The sequence below is a fragment of the Rhinolophus ferrumequinum genome, chromosome 8 (assembly GCF_004115265.2).
Source record: "Rhinolophus ferrumequinum isolate MPI-CBG mRhiFer1 chromosome 8, mRhiFer1_v1.p, whole genome shotgun sequence".
Lineage (NCBI taxonomy): Eukaryota > Metazoa > Chordata > Mammalia > Chiroptera > Rhinolophidae > Rhinolophus > Rhinolophus ferrumequinum.
Window position 1 is genome coordinate 62,775,091 of NC_046291.1, and position 18,676 is coordinate 62,793,766.

The following is an 18,676-nucleotide window of genomic DNA, read 5'->3' on the forward strand; positions in this document are numbered from 1 at the left end:
AAGAAATTACTTTTTCCATTCTAGCCTTGTACCTTAGTAATGGTATGAATGAAAAATTGTGAATAATCACAAATGTTCAAAGGAAGCCCAAAACATATCTGTCTGGGAGATTCAGCAATATTTCCTGGCCAATATGTTTTTAGATGGTTAGGGAAGGATAGATTTGATTATAAAAGCGAAAAGGAGTCAAAGAGCATGTTATGTAGGCATGGGGGGCGGGGTGTGAAGTAGAAGAAATATGTGACCAAAAATACAACAGTGGAGAACGTTTGTTAAATACCTATTGCCAGTTACTGGGGATACTGAGATGAACAAGATTCAATTTTTGCTCTTAAGGAGCTAAACTCATAATTTAGAATTCATTCATATAGAAGTGTTTGTTAAAACAGTGGAAGCACATGAAATGACTGAGGAAGAAAGCCTAACATGAAAAGGAAAAAAAGAGATAGCTGGGCAAAATCTTTGGGAATGCTTACATTTAGAAAAGAACAAAACAGAAATCCAAAAAAAGCAGACAGTAGTAGTATTGCAAGATATACGTAGTTAAGAAGAGGATCAAGATTGTTCCATGACCTGGAGCTTAAAGGTGAACATGGGTTTTAATAAGGACGAGGTAGTTGGCAACGCCCGATTTACACAGAGAGGTTAAGAAGGAGGATTGTAGAGTAAAGATTAGTGGGATCTAGTGATCGAGAAAACTTTAGTAATTTTACAGACAAAATGGAAAGGAGGCTTGGGGTGTGGCAGAAATATATGATTCTGAGAAGTGGGAAGGAAGTAGACATATAGGTATAAGAATTTTCTTTCAAGGTTAACACAGGAGAGATGGTGGTGAGATTGATAGGAAAGGAAATAGATAGTGTCAGGGGAGTGGTAGAAGATTGGGAGAGACCAGAGATCATGGTGAGAAAGAAGGAAATGGAGAGGTGGGCATTGTGGTTAGAGTGGGACTTAAGAATGTAAGATCTTGGAGGTGGTTTTTATTTTGTGTGATCAAATTCAACATGTGACCTAAATGGAATCAAGGAGGAACAAAGGGCCAAGTGGTAATTAAAAAACAAACAAATAAAAAAAAAACAGTCAGGACCAGAGGTTTGTGAATTTAGGCAAAAGGATGCTAGGACGCATCCTTGCAAATTTAAATGAAGATTCAAGACAAATTCCTGTTCAGATTGAAGGCCTGTGGACTCAGTCCCAGGGATGTACCTTTTCTCAGAGAGTAGTGAATTGATTCATTATCGGATATTTATTGTATATCTGTTATGTATGAGGCACTGTTTTAGGTATTTGGGATCTGTTACTTAGTCCTGTGCATGACAGTGCTAATTTATAATATCACAATGTTGCCTAACTTGTTTTATACATTGTAGTGTAAAAAATAGTCTTATACTATTTATATGATGGTCAAACCAAGCATTCCTTGAGGTTAAGGATTATGTTGTATTCATCCTCGTATGCCAATAACTAAACATACCATCTGATGCTTAATAGGTATGTTCACGAAGTGTCTGAATTTCTGAAACTGTTGAATAAATAACAGAATAATTCTGGAAGATTTTTACATGGAATTAATATTCGTGTTTTTTAAAAGGTGATAGATAACAGTCAGTTTCTATCTAGATTCTTGCTATAAAGGCAAATTATAGAAAATATTATGAAATATATTATGAGAATATTTCCCCATGTGGTACACCTTTATCCATATATAGCAGAGAAAGTCTCTAATGTGTGTTTTTGATAATTCATGGTATCACCATAATCATTATATGGTCCCAATCTTCTTTACTAAATAAAAAGTGAATCTTTTCTCACCAACAAGGAACAGGCCCTATAGATGCCATTGTCACTTGGGTGATTTCTTTGTTTTAATTATCTTCACCAGAATTTTATAAGAAAGAATAAGAAAAAAGAGTAAGGTAGCCTCTTTGTAATGTTGCAAGGCATAGATGTAATTCTGTATACAGGACTATACTAGATATATCACTCTTTAGAGTTAAAAAAGAACTTTTTCATTGTCAGATTGTATGATTTGTTCTTAATTATTGCTGCAAGAGTGTCAATTTCATTTAGGTATTGCTCATGTTTTCTGTCCATGAGATTCCAAGGTTTAGCTCATTTGCTTTTTCCCAATCAAAATTAATGTTTTAACTATACATCTAAGAATGCTGCTTACTACCAATTTATTAGCTGTTGTAGAAGTATTTCTATCAGTTTCTGATGCTTTATAATTTCAATCTGTTCTGACCATTTATATTTTGGGGTTGTTTTGAGTTTACCCTCATTTTTTGTATTAAATCACTATGATATATATATATATACACACACACACACACACACACATGTATACACACATGTATACACACACATATAAATATATGTAATATATGTATGTATATTTGACAAATATAACTTAAGAATTATCATTTTAAAATATAAATGACAAATGATGCTAAAATCCCCAAACTAGAAGCGTCAGTTCAACTTGCTTATCAAGAAAGCTGATGTAGGGGCGGCCGGTTAGCTCAGTTAGTTAGAGCGCGGTGCTCTTAACAACAAGATTGCCGGTTCGATCCCCACATGGGCCACTGTGAGTTGCGCTCTCCATAACTAGATTGAAACAACTACTTAACTTGGAGCTGATGAGTCCTGGAAAAACACACTTAAAATAAATAAACGTTTAAGAAAAGAAAAGAAAACTGATGTAGAAGGAAATGTAACTGATCACAGTATGTTTGTAAATAAAACATTTTATTAAGGACATCTGATTCAGAATTTGAATTGATTGGTGAGAATGTGAGATTTTATGTGCAATCACATGTGGAAATAAATACTGGTTCTTAATGTTACAGGTTCGTTTTCTTTAGAGAAACTAGCTGTGTTTTGGAGAATTTGCTGTTAAACTCTCTCTCTCTCTCTCTCTCTCTCTCTCTCTCTCTCTCTCTCTCTCTCTCTATCACTAGTCTTAAAGACAATCATATTTGAAGTAACTTTCTGCCATTATGATGTCCTATTTTGTTTTAAGTCAACTTCAGTGCTAATGCAGTCTAGAACTGTGATAAAAAGAAAAGTACCAGATTCACAAATTTTCTGTGTATGCTTTGATGAACAAAAACAAAGATTGGCTGACTTGGGAAAGATACCCAAGTCTGTGTCCTTCTTGTCGTCCCCTCTGACAGTTTCTTTCTGGGCCTTCCTTATTAAAAGCACTTTGAGGATCTTCCCTGTGAGATCTGGTTATTGCTTTACTATAGTGGGACCTCGGCCCTCAGTGGTAACTTTTAACCTCATAGGCTGATATGAGACATACTCGTGACTTGGTGCAATTTATTTAGATTTTAATATTTCAATAAAAATGTGGTGTTATTTCCGTAAAGAATATAGTCTTTCAGGGCATACTCTGACCTTTTGATGGCTTTCCTTTAGTTTTCAGGGAATAAAAGCAAAGAGGAATGATTTCTGTTGATAACTGAATGATAAAAAGCATAGTTATTTTTAACTTACATTTTTAAATTTACTTCAAACATATTGTGTTAAAACTAATTAAATTGCAATGCACAGGCAGGTCTGATACAAACAGGAGGTAATAAGGAAGGCTTTTCTTATTTTCACACGGAGCACAATGCCTTTCACAGGGTAAATTCCTAAGATAGCCTGGAGTGTGGGGTTTGATATTCTTTGTATGATATTAATAGTATCAAGGTAGGGAAACTTAATTATTTCCTGGAAATAAAAGAAAGATTAACGAGTATTAACAAGTTTTCTGCCAAATCCCTACATAGTCTGAAAAATAAGTCATGTTTTTGATTGTATAACACTCCTTCCTGGGGTTGTGATACTTAGTACTAGATTCTCTTTAGAGTAAAAGTGGAGGTTGAAAAGTCACACATTTGAATTGAATATGATCTATCACCAAGTTAAAAATGATTTTTATATTGATAACCCACCTTCGGTGCAAAAAAGTAATTTATTTATTAAATCTTTATGTTGTCCTATCCATTGCTTTATTAGGCTAGAATATAATCCCTTTTTGGGATCAACTCTCCTCATCTAAGAGGTACTGAATAGAGAACGTAGCTTCACTCCTGGCGCATGGAAACTGGAAACTGCCTACAGTATATGATAATTTGAGCAATGACTGGGTGACAGCTTCTGGACTTATTTCTTTGGTTTTTCAGCCTTAATAAGATGTTTTTGTTTTCCTTCTCATGAGTAAAATTTTTTTGATAATACATTGATGTTTTAAAAGAAAGTTTGCCTCACTTCTGTAGGTCAAAGTGTATATAATTAGTGAAAATTATTTACTTAAAACATCATTTCTAAAATCTCAAATAAGTTTATACCATTTATTTTAACTATGCGCATCAGAGTACTTTCTTGTTTCTAGAAACATTTTATTCTGTAGGGTTTGAAGAGTAGAAATGCAAAGGAAAGAAATGTAAAATAAAAATTTAATAGATAAATTATAAATTTTACAAATTTATGAATGCTGAAATCAGATAAATCTCACCTGTTTTTATAGTACAACTTTTAAGTGTGTTCTTTTCCCTCCCAGGACATTTATTCAGAGCAGCTGGGGATCAACCGTTTAACCTGTCCACAGTGTCGAGTGCCTTCCCAATGGCCAGCCACCCAGTCTTTGGTCTACATTCAGCCAGCTCAGGGCATTCAGAATTTGGTGGTTTGGGGACACTTGGTACACCCACAGCCTTAGCCGTACATCCCCAACTAGCATCTTTTCCAGGTAAACATCTCTTACAAACAGTGTTCAAGGAAAGGAGGAAAGCTTGAAAAATGTTCAAGCGGTAATTTGTTTATTAAATTGAACGAAAAGAACAGTCTAATGTCCTGATATATTAAAACTTCTTGTGGAAGAATTTGCTCAATCCTGTTTCTCATGTGCAGAAAACCCCACACTATGTGTGCTACATGGCATTGCAATTAATTAGGTATTCAAATGTTTAGCTAGAAAAATAGGCATCTGCAACAAAAGTGAATAATTCGGCCAAGTTTTTCTTGTGCTTTTTATTGAAGTGTGATATGCAGAAATGTTTATGTATTGTAAGTGTAGAGTTTGATTTTTTTTCAGCTTTATTTGATTTATTTTAAAAATCGCATAACCTTACAATAGAAAACTAACGGCCAGTTCTTACAATGAACATCTCTATACTTTTATTTTGAGTTCTCAATTCTCTGCAGTTTGTAAGGAAGATGAGCTTGCCTCTTAAATTTCCATAGTTTTCCATATTCAATCAAAACAACTTATGTTTGCACTACTTACATTGCAGGAAGACCAAAACTATCCCAAACTCTATAGATTATGAGAATTCAGGAGTTCAGTAAAACAACAATTAAAGCTTAACTTACACATACAATCTACAATTTGTCATGTTATATTATTTTGAAAGTCTAAAATTTAAGTGTTTCCAGTGATTAATTTTACTTTAATAAATTTTAGTAAGGAGTGTTTAAAAATTAGAGCATAATTCTAGACACAAATGAACCTTTAATTTAAATTTGGCTTTGCTATGTTTTAGCTGTGTGACCTTGAAGAAGTAGTCTGACATCTCAGCCTCAGTATTCTCATCTGTAAAATGAAGACAATAATAATAATATTTCCTGACTCTTAGGGTTCTTGTGAAGATTAAAGGAGATAAGCCATGTTTCAGTGCTGAATGCGGTGTTTGGCATACATAGTTAGTACCTGTAATTATTTTCTCTTTCCCACTTTACACACACACACACACACACACACACACACACACACATACATATACATATATATACACACACATATAAATAGATATGTATATATTGGTACACACACACACGCATGCATATATATAATGGGAAGATGGTTAAATGTGTATTTCAAGTACTATTTCTTGAGTCATATTATTCCTTTAGTTCAGTCTAGAAGAGAGGAGGGGTAGTATGACTAAAAAATTAAAATAAATTCTTAAACTAAGTCTTATCATTTGCTTTAAAAATACTAATAGAAATTTAATTCAGTCAGTTTCTAGCATAGTTGTTTAACAAGATCAGCATTCAATGGATATTTGCTGAAATACAGGATTGCTGAATAAAAATCAAAATAGGTAATATTAATATAGTTACTGATATCTTAAAATTGTTTTATCTTGTCATAGTTTGTTATAGATAGTATTGCTTTTGAGCTTTCTTGGCCACAGTGTAATTACCGCATCATTACCTTCTGCACTGGAATGATGGTTAGCAAGTATATAGAATTCTTCATCTGGACTTCAATGGTGTTGACGCTACCACCGTATTATAAAACATTTAATAATCCCCCTAGCATGCATAAACTTCACTCATTCATTTATTGTACAAACTTCTTTGAGCACTTACTATGTTCTGTGTACTAGGCCAGGCCCTGAGAAATATAGTAACATGATATATGCTTACAGTGTTTAAGAGATGGATAAGCCATTACAAGACAGAGTCTTTCGTGGTAAAAGTATGCCTGTAGAAGCATACTTTTTTGCCAAATGCCCAGTTTTAGAGGACTCATTTAATTAAGTTGTAGATTTGGTATAATAAATTGAATTTAAATTCCCTATAGTTGACTTGGGTTAAAAGGGTAACCAACATGCCAGAGTTTTGAAATCATCAAATAAATGAATGAATGAATGAATGACTGAATAAATAAAGACACACAAGGAAGAAATTACTAGGAATTTTAAATGAGGAAGAATTTATTTTTAAATTTTATGCACTTCTAAATTACTTTGCACTTCAGATGATTAAATCGGCAGATGCAAAATTATTTAATGCATATTAGTATAATAAAATTATTTTTATTTCATATTGAAATAGTGTTTCATGGTAATTCTTTTAAAATACATATAATTTTTAGTCATTCATTTTTTATGTCATATTACCATGAATTTTGTGAAGTATCTGGCTCAATCAAGTATGAAAGATTTTCAAATTCTGCTATATCTTCTAGGTTCAAATTGAGATTCAGTATAGCCTCTTAAATATTAGGATCTTTCAGCTAAGTGTGATTAATTTTGCTTCTGTGCTGTTAACCTCCTTTGAATACATTTAGAAATTCATGTACTGGTTTATGGAATCTTTATTTTGTATATATCACGATCTAAACTAGCTAGTTTATGAGTGAGTACATTTTTTTTATTTTCTTCAATTTAGAAGATAAATAAGCTCTCATTTAACAAAAATTATATTATTTCCTGTGAAATGTTAGACATTTGTAAAGTTTATAGTCAGAGCCCTGCCATTTTAATCTTTTTATTCAATTGATGTTATTTACTTGTTTTTTTTTACTTGTGATATCAGCTTATTAATTACACACATTTTCCAATTGTTTTTTTCTAGTCTCTACTGTGTCCTTATTTACCATTGACAATGTACTTATTTACCAGATGTACATGTGTATGTTTTTTCTGAGTTTATGTCTAAAATATTTGAATGTTACTGCACTTTGATTACCTTACCAATTTGTTGGTTGTTTACAAAGTGTACACATTCAACTCTAATGCTTTAATTATGAACTCTGTATTGAATAATATAAATATCTTTGAAAAACCTCAGTCCCTTTTTGTCAGCTATATGGCACCTAGTTTTCAAGCCTATAAATAACAATAGATTCCAACTGTGCTGACACAAGCCCCAAATACGCAGTTTTCCTTCCTATTTAAATACACTTCTTTCATCTAAACAGTGGATAAATGATTAATGCTTTTGTATAGTTATTCTTGGTTGAGTTCCCATCATTCAGACACTGCTGATATGCTTTGGTGTCATTTCACTAGCAGTGCCTTCCTGCCATGCAAAAGAATAGCTTTTGCAGTTTTCTGTGTATACTGTTCTTCAGACCTTTCAGAATGGCAGCTACCATGGACATTTTTTAAAAAAACCAGATTTTGCCATTAGACAGTGAAGATGCACATTATTTTACATCCTATTTTTAATGGAAAGTGATATTCCTCGGAAAGCTTAAAGATCATATAAAGCAGTATACTGACAATATCGATTTTTTTTTCCGTGCTATATTATCAGGTTTTATTTCCCTCTAATTTCCTTATGATTGTTACAATCAATGAAAAAAATACAGCATATCTCTTGGAAGATTAGCCTCAAAGGTAATAACTAATTTGGTAATATAGCAGGTTAGCCAGCTGGAAAGATTGTATTTGAGATTTTAGATGGGGCAATACAAGACTTTCTTTTGGATTATTTCAAATCTTTTCTTAATCTTCACCCTTCCTTGAAAAATGTATTCTATAAAATTTGGCGTCTCTCCTTTTCTAAAAGTTTTAACTGAGAGCCGCTGTTTGAATATCTAAATTGCTTTTGATGATTTTCTACCATTTCGTCATTTTACATTGATAAAACAATCATTGTTATAATTTATGAGAGGACATATAATCAAAATTCAAGCTTTTCTCATTAATTCCAAAGGGAGAAACTTTATAAATCTTCTATATTTTACTATGACTTGTTTTGGAAATCTTCTTTGAGCACTTTTCATTCTTAGTCCAAGAAAAAGAAAACAAAAGGATTTCTGGTTTTGCTGTCTTTATGATTTTGTTTGACTATAGAATGTTTTCTTCCATAGATGCATTTGAGTTATACTGGATTACAGTAGACTTTGTATTATTATTTCAACAGCCCGATTTATCACAGCCAGATTTACATTGCATGTAATTTGAGGAAATTCTTATCTTGTGGTTGTAGATGGTAACCTTAAATTCTAAGGTTTTAAAATAGATTAGTTTAGTCTTAAATATGTTGTTTCTTTCCTATTTTAGAAAGTGATGGTACAAGTCATCAAAGAGTGAAATAGTTCTTTAATATTCCAAGTTTTACATTTTGTTTTTAAAACCATAGGCTACCTTTATTCTTCATGACCTTGAACTCAAGAAAGCTGCCTAGTGAAAACCCTTGGATACTATCTTAATGAGTGGAGTGATGAGTGTATGACTTTTAATTAGCCATCTTACAATTAGAAAGATGCTCAGAACTATGTGTAATTCAGCAATTCTGTTCCAAGATGAAACTTTAAATATTTTTTCAGGAGTAAAAATCTAAAAAGCATTGTTAGATTCACTAGAAAGTTAATTCAAATATTTTTGCTTGTTTGTTTGGTGTTTGGTTTTGAGGTGCAGAATGGTGGCGAACAACAGATGTTCATACTCGAACAGGGGCAACCTTCTTTCCACAATTACTGGGAATTCCACCACTGTTTGCTCCTCCAGCCCAGAATCATGATTCTTCTTCATTCCATTCAAGGACATCAGGAAAAAGTAATAGAAATGGCCCTGAAAAAGGTATCCATGTTAACTTATTACAAATCCTCCTTTCCAATACGTATTTTGAGTAGATTTCAAGTTGAGTAACATTTATGTAGCATTTTGCTCTAGACGCTTTCACATGGTCCTGCTTTATCCTCGTAATAACTCTTTGAGATTGGAAGTATTCTCATTTTGCAACCAAGGTTAAATACCATTTAGTATTTTTTTGCAACTAAGGTTAAATAAGTTATTCAAGGAAATACTGGTTACGTATTGGTGTAACATAGTCAGGATTTCAACCTAGGTCTTCTAACTCCCAACTCAACTGCTTTTTCCTATGTTCTCATTACTTTTTATATAACCCAGTATAATATATTATTTATTCTGTAATTAAGCATTACATTCATTAAAACTACTGTACTAGTATACCTTTTTCTTCCAAATGGTCATCAATATTTCTGTAACTGATAACTATTGTTAGAATATCATTTATAAATTCTAATAGCATTGTAGATGGCTTATTATTATCTTTTTTTCACTTGAATTATCTTTTGGGGAGTATGCTCTGAAGGGAGAGTACTTGAATTTAATTATCTTTCTAAACATTTTTAAAAGTTGAAATAAAATTCACATAAATATAAAATTAACCATTTTAAGGTGAATAATTCAGTGGCATATCATGAATTCACAGTTTTGTGCAACCACTACCTTTATCTAATTTCAAAACATTTTCCTCACCCCGAAAGGAAACCCCATACTTGTTAACTAGTTTCTCCCCATTCTTACCTCCCCCAGCCCCTGGCAACCGCTCTATCTCTGTGGATTTACCTATGGTGACTACAGTATCTCAGATGGAATCATACAATATGGTCCCTTTTGTGTCTGGTGTGGTTCATTTAGCATAATGTTTTCGAGATGATTCACATTGTAACATGTATCAGTACTTCATTCTTTTATATTGCTCAATAATATTCTATTGTATGAAAATGTTTATTTTTGTTTTCAAGGTGTAAATGGGTCAATAAATGGAAATAGTACATCATCTGTATCTGGTATCAACACATCTGTACTATCCACTACTGCTTCAAGTTCCGTGGGACAAACTAAAAGTATAAGCTCAGGTGGAGGAAATCGAAAATGTAATCAGGAACAAAACAAAAACCAGCCTTTGGATGCTAGAGCTGACAAAATCAAGGATAAGGTAAATTGTTCTTTCAAGGACAAACTTGTAACAGATCTACATATAAGCATTCTAAAGGGCAAACTACCTGAATCTATGGAATAATTTTTTTGTGAATTACCCACTCCTATATTTGCAGATGTTTATTATTATTATGTGGTACTAATATTATGGATCTTATAAAATTAAAACTGTCGACACCAGTAAATAACACGAATAGTAATAATAACTAAGATTTGAGAACTTAACTACATACCACTCTGTGCTAATTGCTTTGCACATAATATCTATTTTAATCCTACCCCCACCCATAATAAGATTAGTACTATTATTACAAATGGGGAAACAGAGCCCAAAATAGCTGGCCAGTAAGTGGCCAGGATTTGAAGTCAGGCAGATTGACTCCAGAGTCCGTGCTTTAGGAAAAGAAAAACAAAAAAAACACTAATAGAAAGTTTCAAATATATGAAGTAGGCAGAATAGCATAACAATCCTGTGTACCCGTTATTCATGTTCAACGGTTATCACTTCATGGCCAATTTTATTTTGTTATATCCCCAATGGTTCAGGTTATTAATTTAATGCCTCTCAGTTCTAAATTCAGCCTTTTCTTTTTTGCCACTTGGCACAATGTTAGACCTTGCCAATACAGGATCCTGGAGAAACACTAGAAGAGGAAGGAGTTTCTGTTCCTGGTTCCGGTCTATTCTTCTTGCTCTTATGCTGTGGCTACCATTGGTGGCTTCTTTGCCAATTGGCTGCTTTTCTGCAGTCATGACCCAGTCAGGCACACCACTCAGTGAATTTCACTGGTATCTCAGAGAGCAACTTACTACAGTAACTCCCTCTTATCCACTCACGGTTTTGCTTTCTGCAGTTTTAGTTGCTTGTAGTCAACTGCCATCTGAAAATATTAGATGGAAAATTCCAGAAATAAAAATTCATTAATTTTAAATCGTGTGCCTTCCGAGTAGTATGATGAAATCTTGCCCTGTCCCACTTCATCCTTCCCAGGACGTGAATCGTTCCTGTGTCCAGCATCTCCACACTGTACACGCTACCTGCCTGTTAGTCACTCAGTAGCCATCTAGGTTATCAGATCGACCGTTAGGATATTTCAGTGCTTATGTTCAGGTCACCCTTGTTTTACTTGATAATGGTCCCAAAGCGCAAGAGGGGTGATGCTGATAATCACCCCTCTTTTGGATATGCCAAAGAGAAGCTGTAAAGTACTTCCTTTAAGTGAAAAGGTGAAAGTTCTTGACTCAACAAGAAAAGAAAAGCCATCATATTCTGAGGTTGCTAAGAGCTACAGTAAAATGAATCTTTTATCCATAAAAAAGGAAAAGGAAATTTGTGCTACTTTTGCTGTCTGTCACACCTCAAACTGCAGAAGTTTCAGCCACTGTGCATGATGAGGTGATTAGTTAAGATGAAAAGCCATGAACAGAAAACATGTTCCGATTTCATCAATTTTTCCTTGTCCTTCTTCAAGACACCATCAAAGCTCCATATATTTTCCAGGATCAACAGAACAAGTAAAGATTTTTTTCCCCTATTGCCCAGTGTATTTCATAGAAATATTTCCTCTAGATGTTGCAGTTCTCTTCTCAATAGAAGATTGGTGTTTTCCAAAATATGGCAAGGCACAGGAGGGTCTGAGGAATCTCATCTGGTAAAGCCAACAAGCCTCACTGGGCCCATCACAAAGACTCAACAGGACTGTACTGAGGCCCCAGGATCAACATTCCCTTTCTTCCTCAAGCCGCCCCACTGAGCGCTCCGCAAATGTGCTGAGAGACTCTTGGTCATTTCCTTCCAGGGACACAGGTTTCAGGGTCACACTCTCCACTGCTGCTCTTCAGGTTCTCTTTGCTCTTGTTCCTTCGGATTTGTTTGAAAGGCATTCCCATCAGTGTGAGCTCTGAGGGCCTGTCTGCACCGCTGCCAGACACATTCCTTATTCCCTTAGTGTTTTGAAACAAATCCCAGACATAATATCATCGGATATATTTCTATATTTCTAAAAGTTAAATGTCCATGTTTTTAAGCTTTGCACCATCCTCCATGTTGGAAGTAGTGCTACAATAACACAGTAAAGTCTAAACTCTCCAGTACCTCCACGTTGTACAAGGCATCGAGTGAGACTTTCCCTGTCCTCAGGTCCAATAAGGAATCTACACTCCTTCTGAAGCAGAATTAGTGCTATTAAAAGAAAAACGACTTTTGGTAGCGGGTAGTAAAAACTGACAGAGGCGTCTCTTTAATGATATAAAGAGAGATTCTGAGGTAGCATGGTAGTGTTTATGCATCTCCTAGAAATAGCACTAGAGAGAGATTGGCTGTCAAAGTGAGGGATACTAGAACGTGGGACGCAGAAGAAGACCATCTTTGTCTCATACACGGTCTGGCATGAATTTGTAGTTGTTGGTTGTTTAAGTAAAACAGAGATGAAGGACATTGGTACTAAAAAGGAAAATCCTATACTTTTATACTCAGTATTTTCCGTTTTAAAAGCTTTTTAGAAATTGCTTCATCAGCCCTTTTCATGTGTAGTTTGAAGAAATGTTCTTCGGCTAATTTTGATAATCCCTTCTGAGAGGCAGAGTTACATATCTCCATACTGCTCATTGAAAATCCCTGATTAAGTCCAATTCCCTCATTTAGTCTGCATGTATATTTAGAATAAATGCAGATAATTTAAATTAAACAAGGTCACAAACTAAAATACACAAACATACAGCTTGTTGAGGCAAAAGAAAATAAAACAATTCAAGGTTGAGTAAGTTCTATTCCTGCTGCCATACAAATTATTGTTACCACAGCAGCCAAAGTAGTCTTTCTAAAACATAAATTTTTTTTCTTTATGGTTTTAAAATACCATGTGGTAGCACTCCCTCCACGACTTCCCTGTCTCACTCAGGATAGAATCCTTCCCCCGGCCTCCCAAACCCTGTAGGCTCTGGCCGTGCTGATCCCTGCAGCCTCATTTCCTATGGCTTTCTCCCATGTTCCTTGGGCCATAGCTGGTCTAGCTGACTTCTCCGTTCTTTGAACACATCAAACTTGTTTCCTTTGCTGTTTCCCGTGTCTTGAAACTCTCTTCTCCTCTATCTTTAGGTGACTGGCTCTTGTCCTCCATTAAGGTCCCAGCTCAGAAAGGTCTTACCTGATAAAACGTCTAAATAAATCTTTACCTCACCCCACCCCAACACACACTGTCTATCCAGTTAGCCTGTTTTAGTCGTGGTCTTTATCACTAAAAACACTTACTTATATTGTTTGCTGATTCTCTTCACCCTGTTCCCACTAGGCAGAGCTGCTGTCTTTTGTCACATGCTTGTATCCCTAGAGACTGGAGCAGCTATGCCTGGTACATAATAGCCTTGAATATGTGTTTGCTTTGTTATTGGAAGAAATAAGTACACAGTGAAATGAAAGTTCAAGGAGAGGGTTCTGAAAGGCTTTCCCAGATTGGATGGGCGGGGGGTGGATTAATAAGCTCTTTGATCATTTTTTGATGAACCTAAGAAGACTCATTTTTAAAATGTTTAAATGACAGAAAATAGACATACTACCTAATTATGTGTGAATATAAAAGAACTACCTACCTACACACACACACACACACACACACACACACACACACACACACACAGGGACTAAGAAAATGAAATTGGTGAAATTGAAACTCATTTTTCTCTTTTTTTTCTAATACTTGGATTAGTCTACTCACATCTATTTTTTCTTTCATGGGGTCTAAATTAGTTACCTTATAAAGCACAAACTCTGCACACTGTCAGTGTATGCTCTGCAGAACCACCTGCCTCAGAATCACCTGAAGTGCTTGTCAACGCAGATCCCTGTGCCCAGTTTGGATTAGAACCCAGGGGTCGGCTGCTTGTGGCAAGTTCTTTAAAGGAATATCTCACACCATAAACCTTTGGAACTTGCACCTCTAGACCCACTCATGAGGTGGACCACGTTTCTCATGCCATCTTTTAAAAAAAACACTACAGAGTACTTGGGCATTGGAATAGGAGTTTAGTTTTCTCTGCTAAATCACTGTAGCGCCTTCATTTATTTCCTTTCTTAGCCCACACTGAAACCAAAAGTGGTAACTTCAGTTTAGATTCCTTATGATTTTCATAGTCTTGCTACTGGTGCTTATATCCCCAACACAGGTTTTGGTTGCAAGGAAGGAGCTGTTTCCCTAAAAAACAACTGGTAGGCTTAATATTACTATTGTTTCCCTTAATTTCCACTTTGGTCTTTCTCAACTTGTGATTCCCACACTATTTCAATTCGGGTCCTCATCACTGTTTTACTGTGAGAGAGAAAGATGGCTCAGGGAGTGATGGTAACTACTAGTGGGCTAATTGAAGCTGTGTCTCTGGAAGAAGCTTTAGTAGTTGCTCGTTTGGAGCAGTTCACAGAGTACCATTGAAAGCAGAATAAAGCCGCAAGAGTGCATTTACTTAATGTAAATGAAATTTCAGAAGGTACAGAGGAAAGAGTATAGATTCCCAGTTTGTAAGTGTGACTTCAGCTTGGCTTCTTGTTGAAGGAGGTGTATTATATCTTCCATTTCTCAGCCCAATAGTCATGAAAGGCAATATTTTCGGTAAGACCATAGCTTTTGTAATTCATTGCTTTTGTAATTTATTAACGTTTCTATATTTTATTCTTTATTTCATCTGTCAGCAAATGCTATTGAAATGTTCCTAAGTAATTTTGGATTGTACTCAATCTATTGCTCTATATCATTTCAGTATTTCTCCTTTTCAGTCTTCCTTTTGGCAGAGTATTAACTTTTCCATTGTTAATAGTTATTTAGTTATAAATCATCTCATGTTTTTTTCCTTTTTTTATACACTACTAGGGTCTGTTTTTTTAAACCCAAAACTTTTTGCATAAAGCGACTTAATGTCCCCTTCTTCCAGCCTTTGGATTTTCTTTTTCCTATAGAATCTTCAATGTTTCAGAAATAAATCTCCATTATACTTTTCTATGTGTTTTTGATGTAAAATACAAAAAGTTAAATTCCTTGATCCTAATGAAAGCAGCTTATAAATCTGTTGCTACCTATCTTATCTTTTCTATAGCACTTACTACTGTATGGAATTATTTGCTTTTATATTAATCATCTGTCTACTGTATGTACCACCACCACCGACACCATGTAAGTTTCTTGAAGGCAAGGACTCTGTTTTAGACATCACTGTAGTCCCGCACCTAGAAAGGTGTGTTTGGCATGTTATATGTGAATATTTGGCTGCTGACTTGCTATCTGCATAAAGAAAGAAGACTGAAGCTAAATATAGAACTTCAATGTATGTGATCCATATCATAATTGGAATTACTATTTTCTAAATTTGTCTTTGTGTTTTGTTATATTGATGTTTTGTAATATTAATGTTTCCAATACTCTGTACATGACAGAGCTTGTACATTTTATCAGAGAGGTCCTGTCAGATAAGTTAATTTGATCAGTTTGTTGAATAGTAACCTTACAGCATGTGACTATTCCCTTTTTCCTGAAATGACATTTTGAGATTGAAAATAATCATTTGAAAATGAAGAGAGCATACTTCGTACTGAAACTTGATTTTGTTCTAAAATTAAAGTCTTGGTGAAAATCTTGTCTTTGTCCAGAAACCAAGGAAGAAAGCTGTGGAAAGTTCTAGCAACAGTGATAGTGATTCGGGCACGTCGTCAGACACCTCCAGTGAAGGCATTAGTAGCAGTGATTCAGATGACCTAGAAGAAGATGAAGAAGAAGATCAAAGTATTGAAGAAAGTGAAGATGATGATTCTGATTCCGAGAGCGAAGCACAACATAAAAGTAACAACCAGGTATAAATAGTTCCCTTGGCAGTATCCACACATTTTTCATATTTAGACATTAACTGATTCATCGTGACTCTCGAAGTTTATAAAGTTTACATTTAATTATCGCCTTTAGTTATTTTGCAAAAGGAGGAAAAAGAGGAGATAGAGAATCATTTTTACAGAGACATTTAGTATATGTCTTGTGAGCCTTACAGATCTATCGTTAGTCATTAGGTAATGATAGATCTGTGAGGTTCACAAGGGACTTTGTAAAGTCCCCTTTTCCCCCAAGTTTTACTGCTGGATGTCCTTTGTTTTAATAAATGGTAAGTAGTTGACTTTTAACTTTCATTTGCAGGTGCTATTACATGGTATTTCAGACCCAAAAGCAGATGGACAGAAAACAACTGAAAAAGCCCAGGAAAAAAGAATACACCAGCCATTACCTCTTGTGTCTGAATCCCAGACTCACTCATCATTCCAATCCCAGCAGAAGCAGCCTCAGGTTTTGTCACAGCAGCTTCCATTTATTTTCCAAAGCTCTCAGGCAAAGGAGGAATCTGTGAACAAACACACAAGTGTAATACAGTCTACGGGATTGGTGTCCAATGTGAAACCTTTATCTTTGGTAAACCAAGCCAAAAAGGAAACTTACATGAAACTCATAGTTCCTTCTCCTGACGTACTTAAAGCAGGGAATAAAAATACCTCTGAAGAATCTAGTCATTTGACCAGTGAATTGCGATCCAAACGGGTGAGTTAAAATTATTTCTGGAAGGATTTTATTATTAGAAAAAGAGCTTTTATATAATCCAACAATATGTAGGTTTAAATTAAATTCTACTCTTATTTTTATACTTTCTTTGTCAAATAGGCACATCAGGAAACTAAATTTCTCTGATTTTATAGATACATATACATCTGCTTAATATAGTTTTGGCAACACAATCATGTCATTTCCCCCCTGGTTTAATGATTTAGCAGTAAGGGGAGAAATATGTTTGAATAAGATATACTTGATAGTTACTTTTGTTTAAAAATCAATGTCCTTTCTTTCTAATGTCAATATATTCTTTTATAAAGAAACAAATTCTTGAATTATTTACCTCTTAAATTTAGCAATTATAAGTGTAAAAATCCTTTAGAAAGATTCATTTTCCTTTGCTATTCTTAGTGAATTATATGAAATACAAATTATTTTGAATATCTTTTATTTACGCAAAACCAGAACCACTCATCAGAGAATTTTTTAATCTTTATTTTCTTGCTATTGATTTTATATTACTGTGTAGTCTGCATCCACATGTGCAGTAGAATTCTAGTAATTAAATAATCATTGCTTTTTTATTCTAGAACCAGCCCAGAGTAGAGAAAAAATACCGTGTTTGAACACATTGTCCTGTCTTTAGGTTACAAAATTATCAGTAGGCTTCGTAAACCTTAGATAACACTGGTAGAGCACTTAGTATTTGACAAGCATTGTTTTAAGTGCTGAGCGTGCATTGACACATTAGTGTTACTAATGTTATGATGACCATTAACAGATGATCATGTTGAGATGCGCAGAGCTTAAATAACTCCCAAGATCACACTGGTAGTCAGTGAGGGAGCTAGAATTCAAACCTACGTAGTGTGGTACTAAGAGTTCTTCTCCTTAACCACTACGATATGCTGGCTTTCTTTAACAACAAAGTCACAGTGTTCTAGTCCACTGACTCTTATTTTACTGTGAAGACTTTAAGAATAGGGTCAAGGAAAAATAACTGGAAGAAACTGGGCTTTTTTGAGAATCCAAATGAGTAATTCTCAAACCTAAGTATTCAATAAAATCATATGGGAAATTTTAAAAAAGAAATATCACCTCAAAACAATTAAATATGGATCTCTTGGCTTGAGACTAAGGTATTGCATATCTAAAAAGCTTCCCAGATGATCTGCTGTGCAGCCAGATGTGAGAATCACTGATCTCAATGGAACGACCAATGGTATCATAATATCATGCATGGGATGAGTTGTAATTCATTGTTCAATCACCAGGAGGTATTGTAGTAGCATCACATTATTGACTCTCCATGAGTAAATGAAGCACGTTAAAAATTACATTTTGGGGGCTATTTTAATTGTTATTAATATATTCCACTTTCAGATAAATGAATTTACAGTCAGTCACATCAAGAAGTATTTGTATTATGAAAGGTTTCTTAATATTTTAAGAGTTTCTTAAGTGTTTCTTATTTAAATAATTGTATATGACTGCCTATTAGAAAATCACTTATTAAACACTTGCTTAATAAATGTAGCTAAGCTTGGCTTTGTCCACACACAATCTTATACATCTTTATGAAACTCTGAGAGATAAAGAAACTAAGGCTCAGAGAGGTTAAGCTAT

General features: G+C 34.5%; 1 protein-coding gene across 23 annotated transcripts in view; it reads left to right on the forward strand.

The window, feature by feature from the left end:
• The window catches only part of BAZ2B (bromodomain adjacent to zinc finger domain 2B), a 245,977-nt gene that overhangs the window by 138,344 nt on the left and 88,957 nt on the right, over positions 1-18,676 (forward strand). For 17 of the 23 annotated variants that reach the window (XM_033112763.1, XM_033112772.1, XM_033112767.1 and 14 more), the window contains 5 exons: positions 4,553-4,741; positions 9,144-9,311; positions 10,283-10,476; positions 16,111-16,311; positions 16,646-17,041. In XM_033112763.1, coding sequence (XP_032968654.1) covers positions 4,553-4,741; positions 9,144-9,311; positions 10,283-10,476; positions 16,111-16,311; positions 16,646-17,041 — 1,148 coding nt within the window. The remainder of the gene's footprint in view (positions 1-4,552; positions 4,742-9,143; positions 9,312-10,282; positions 10,477-16,110; positions 16,312-16,645; positions 17,042-18,676) is intronic. The other 6 variants (XM_033112768.1, XM_033112780.1, XM_033112781.1 and 3 more) reach the window with 3 other exon arrangements.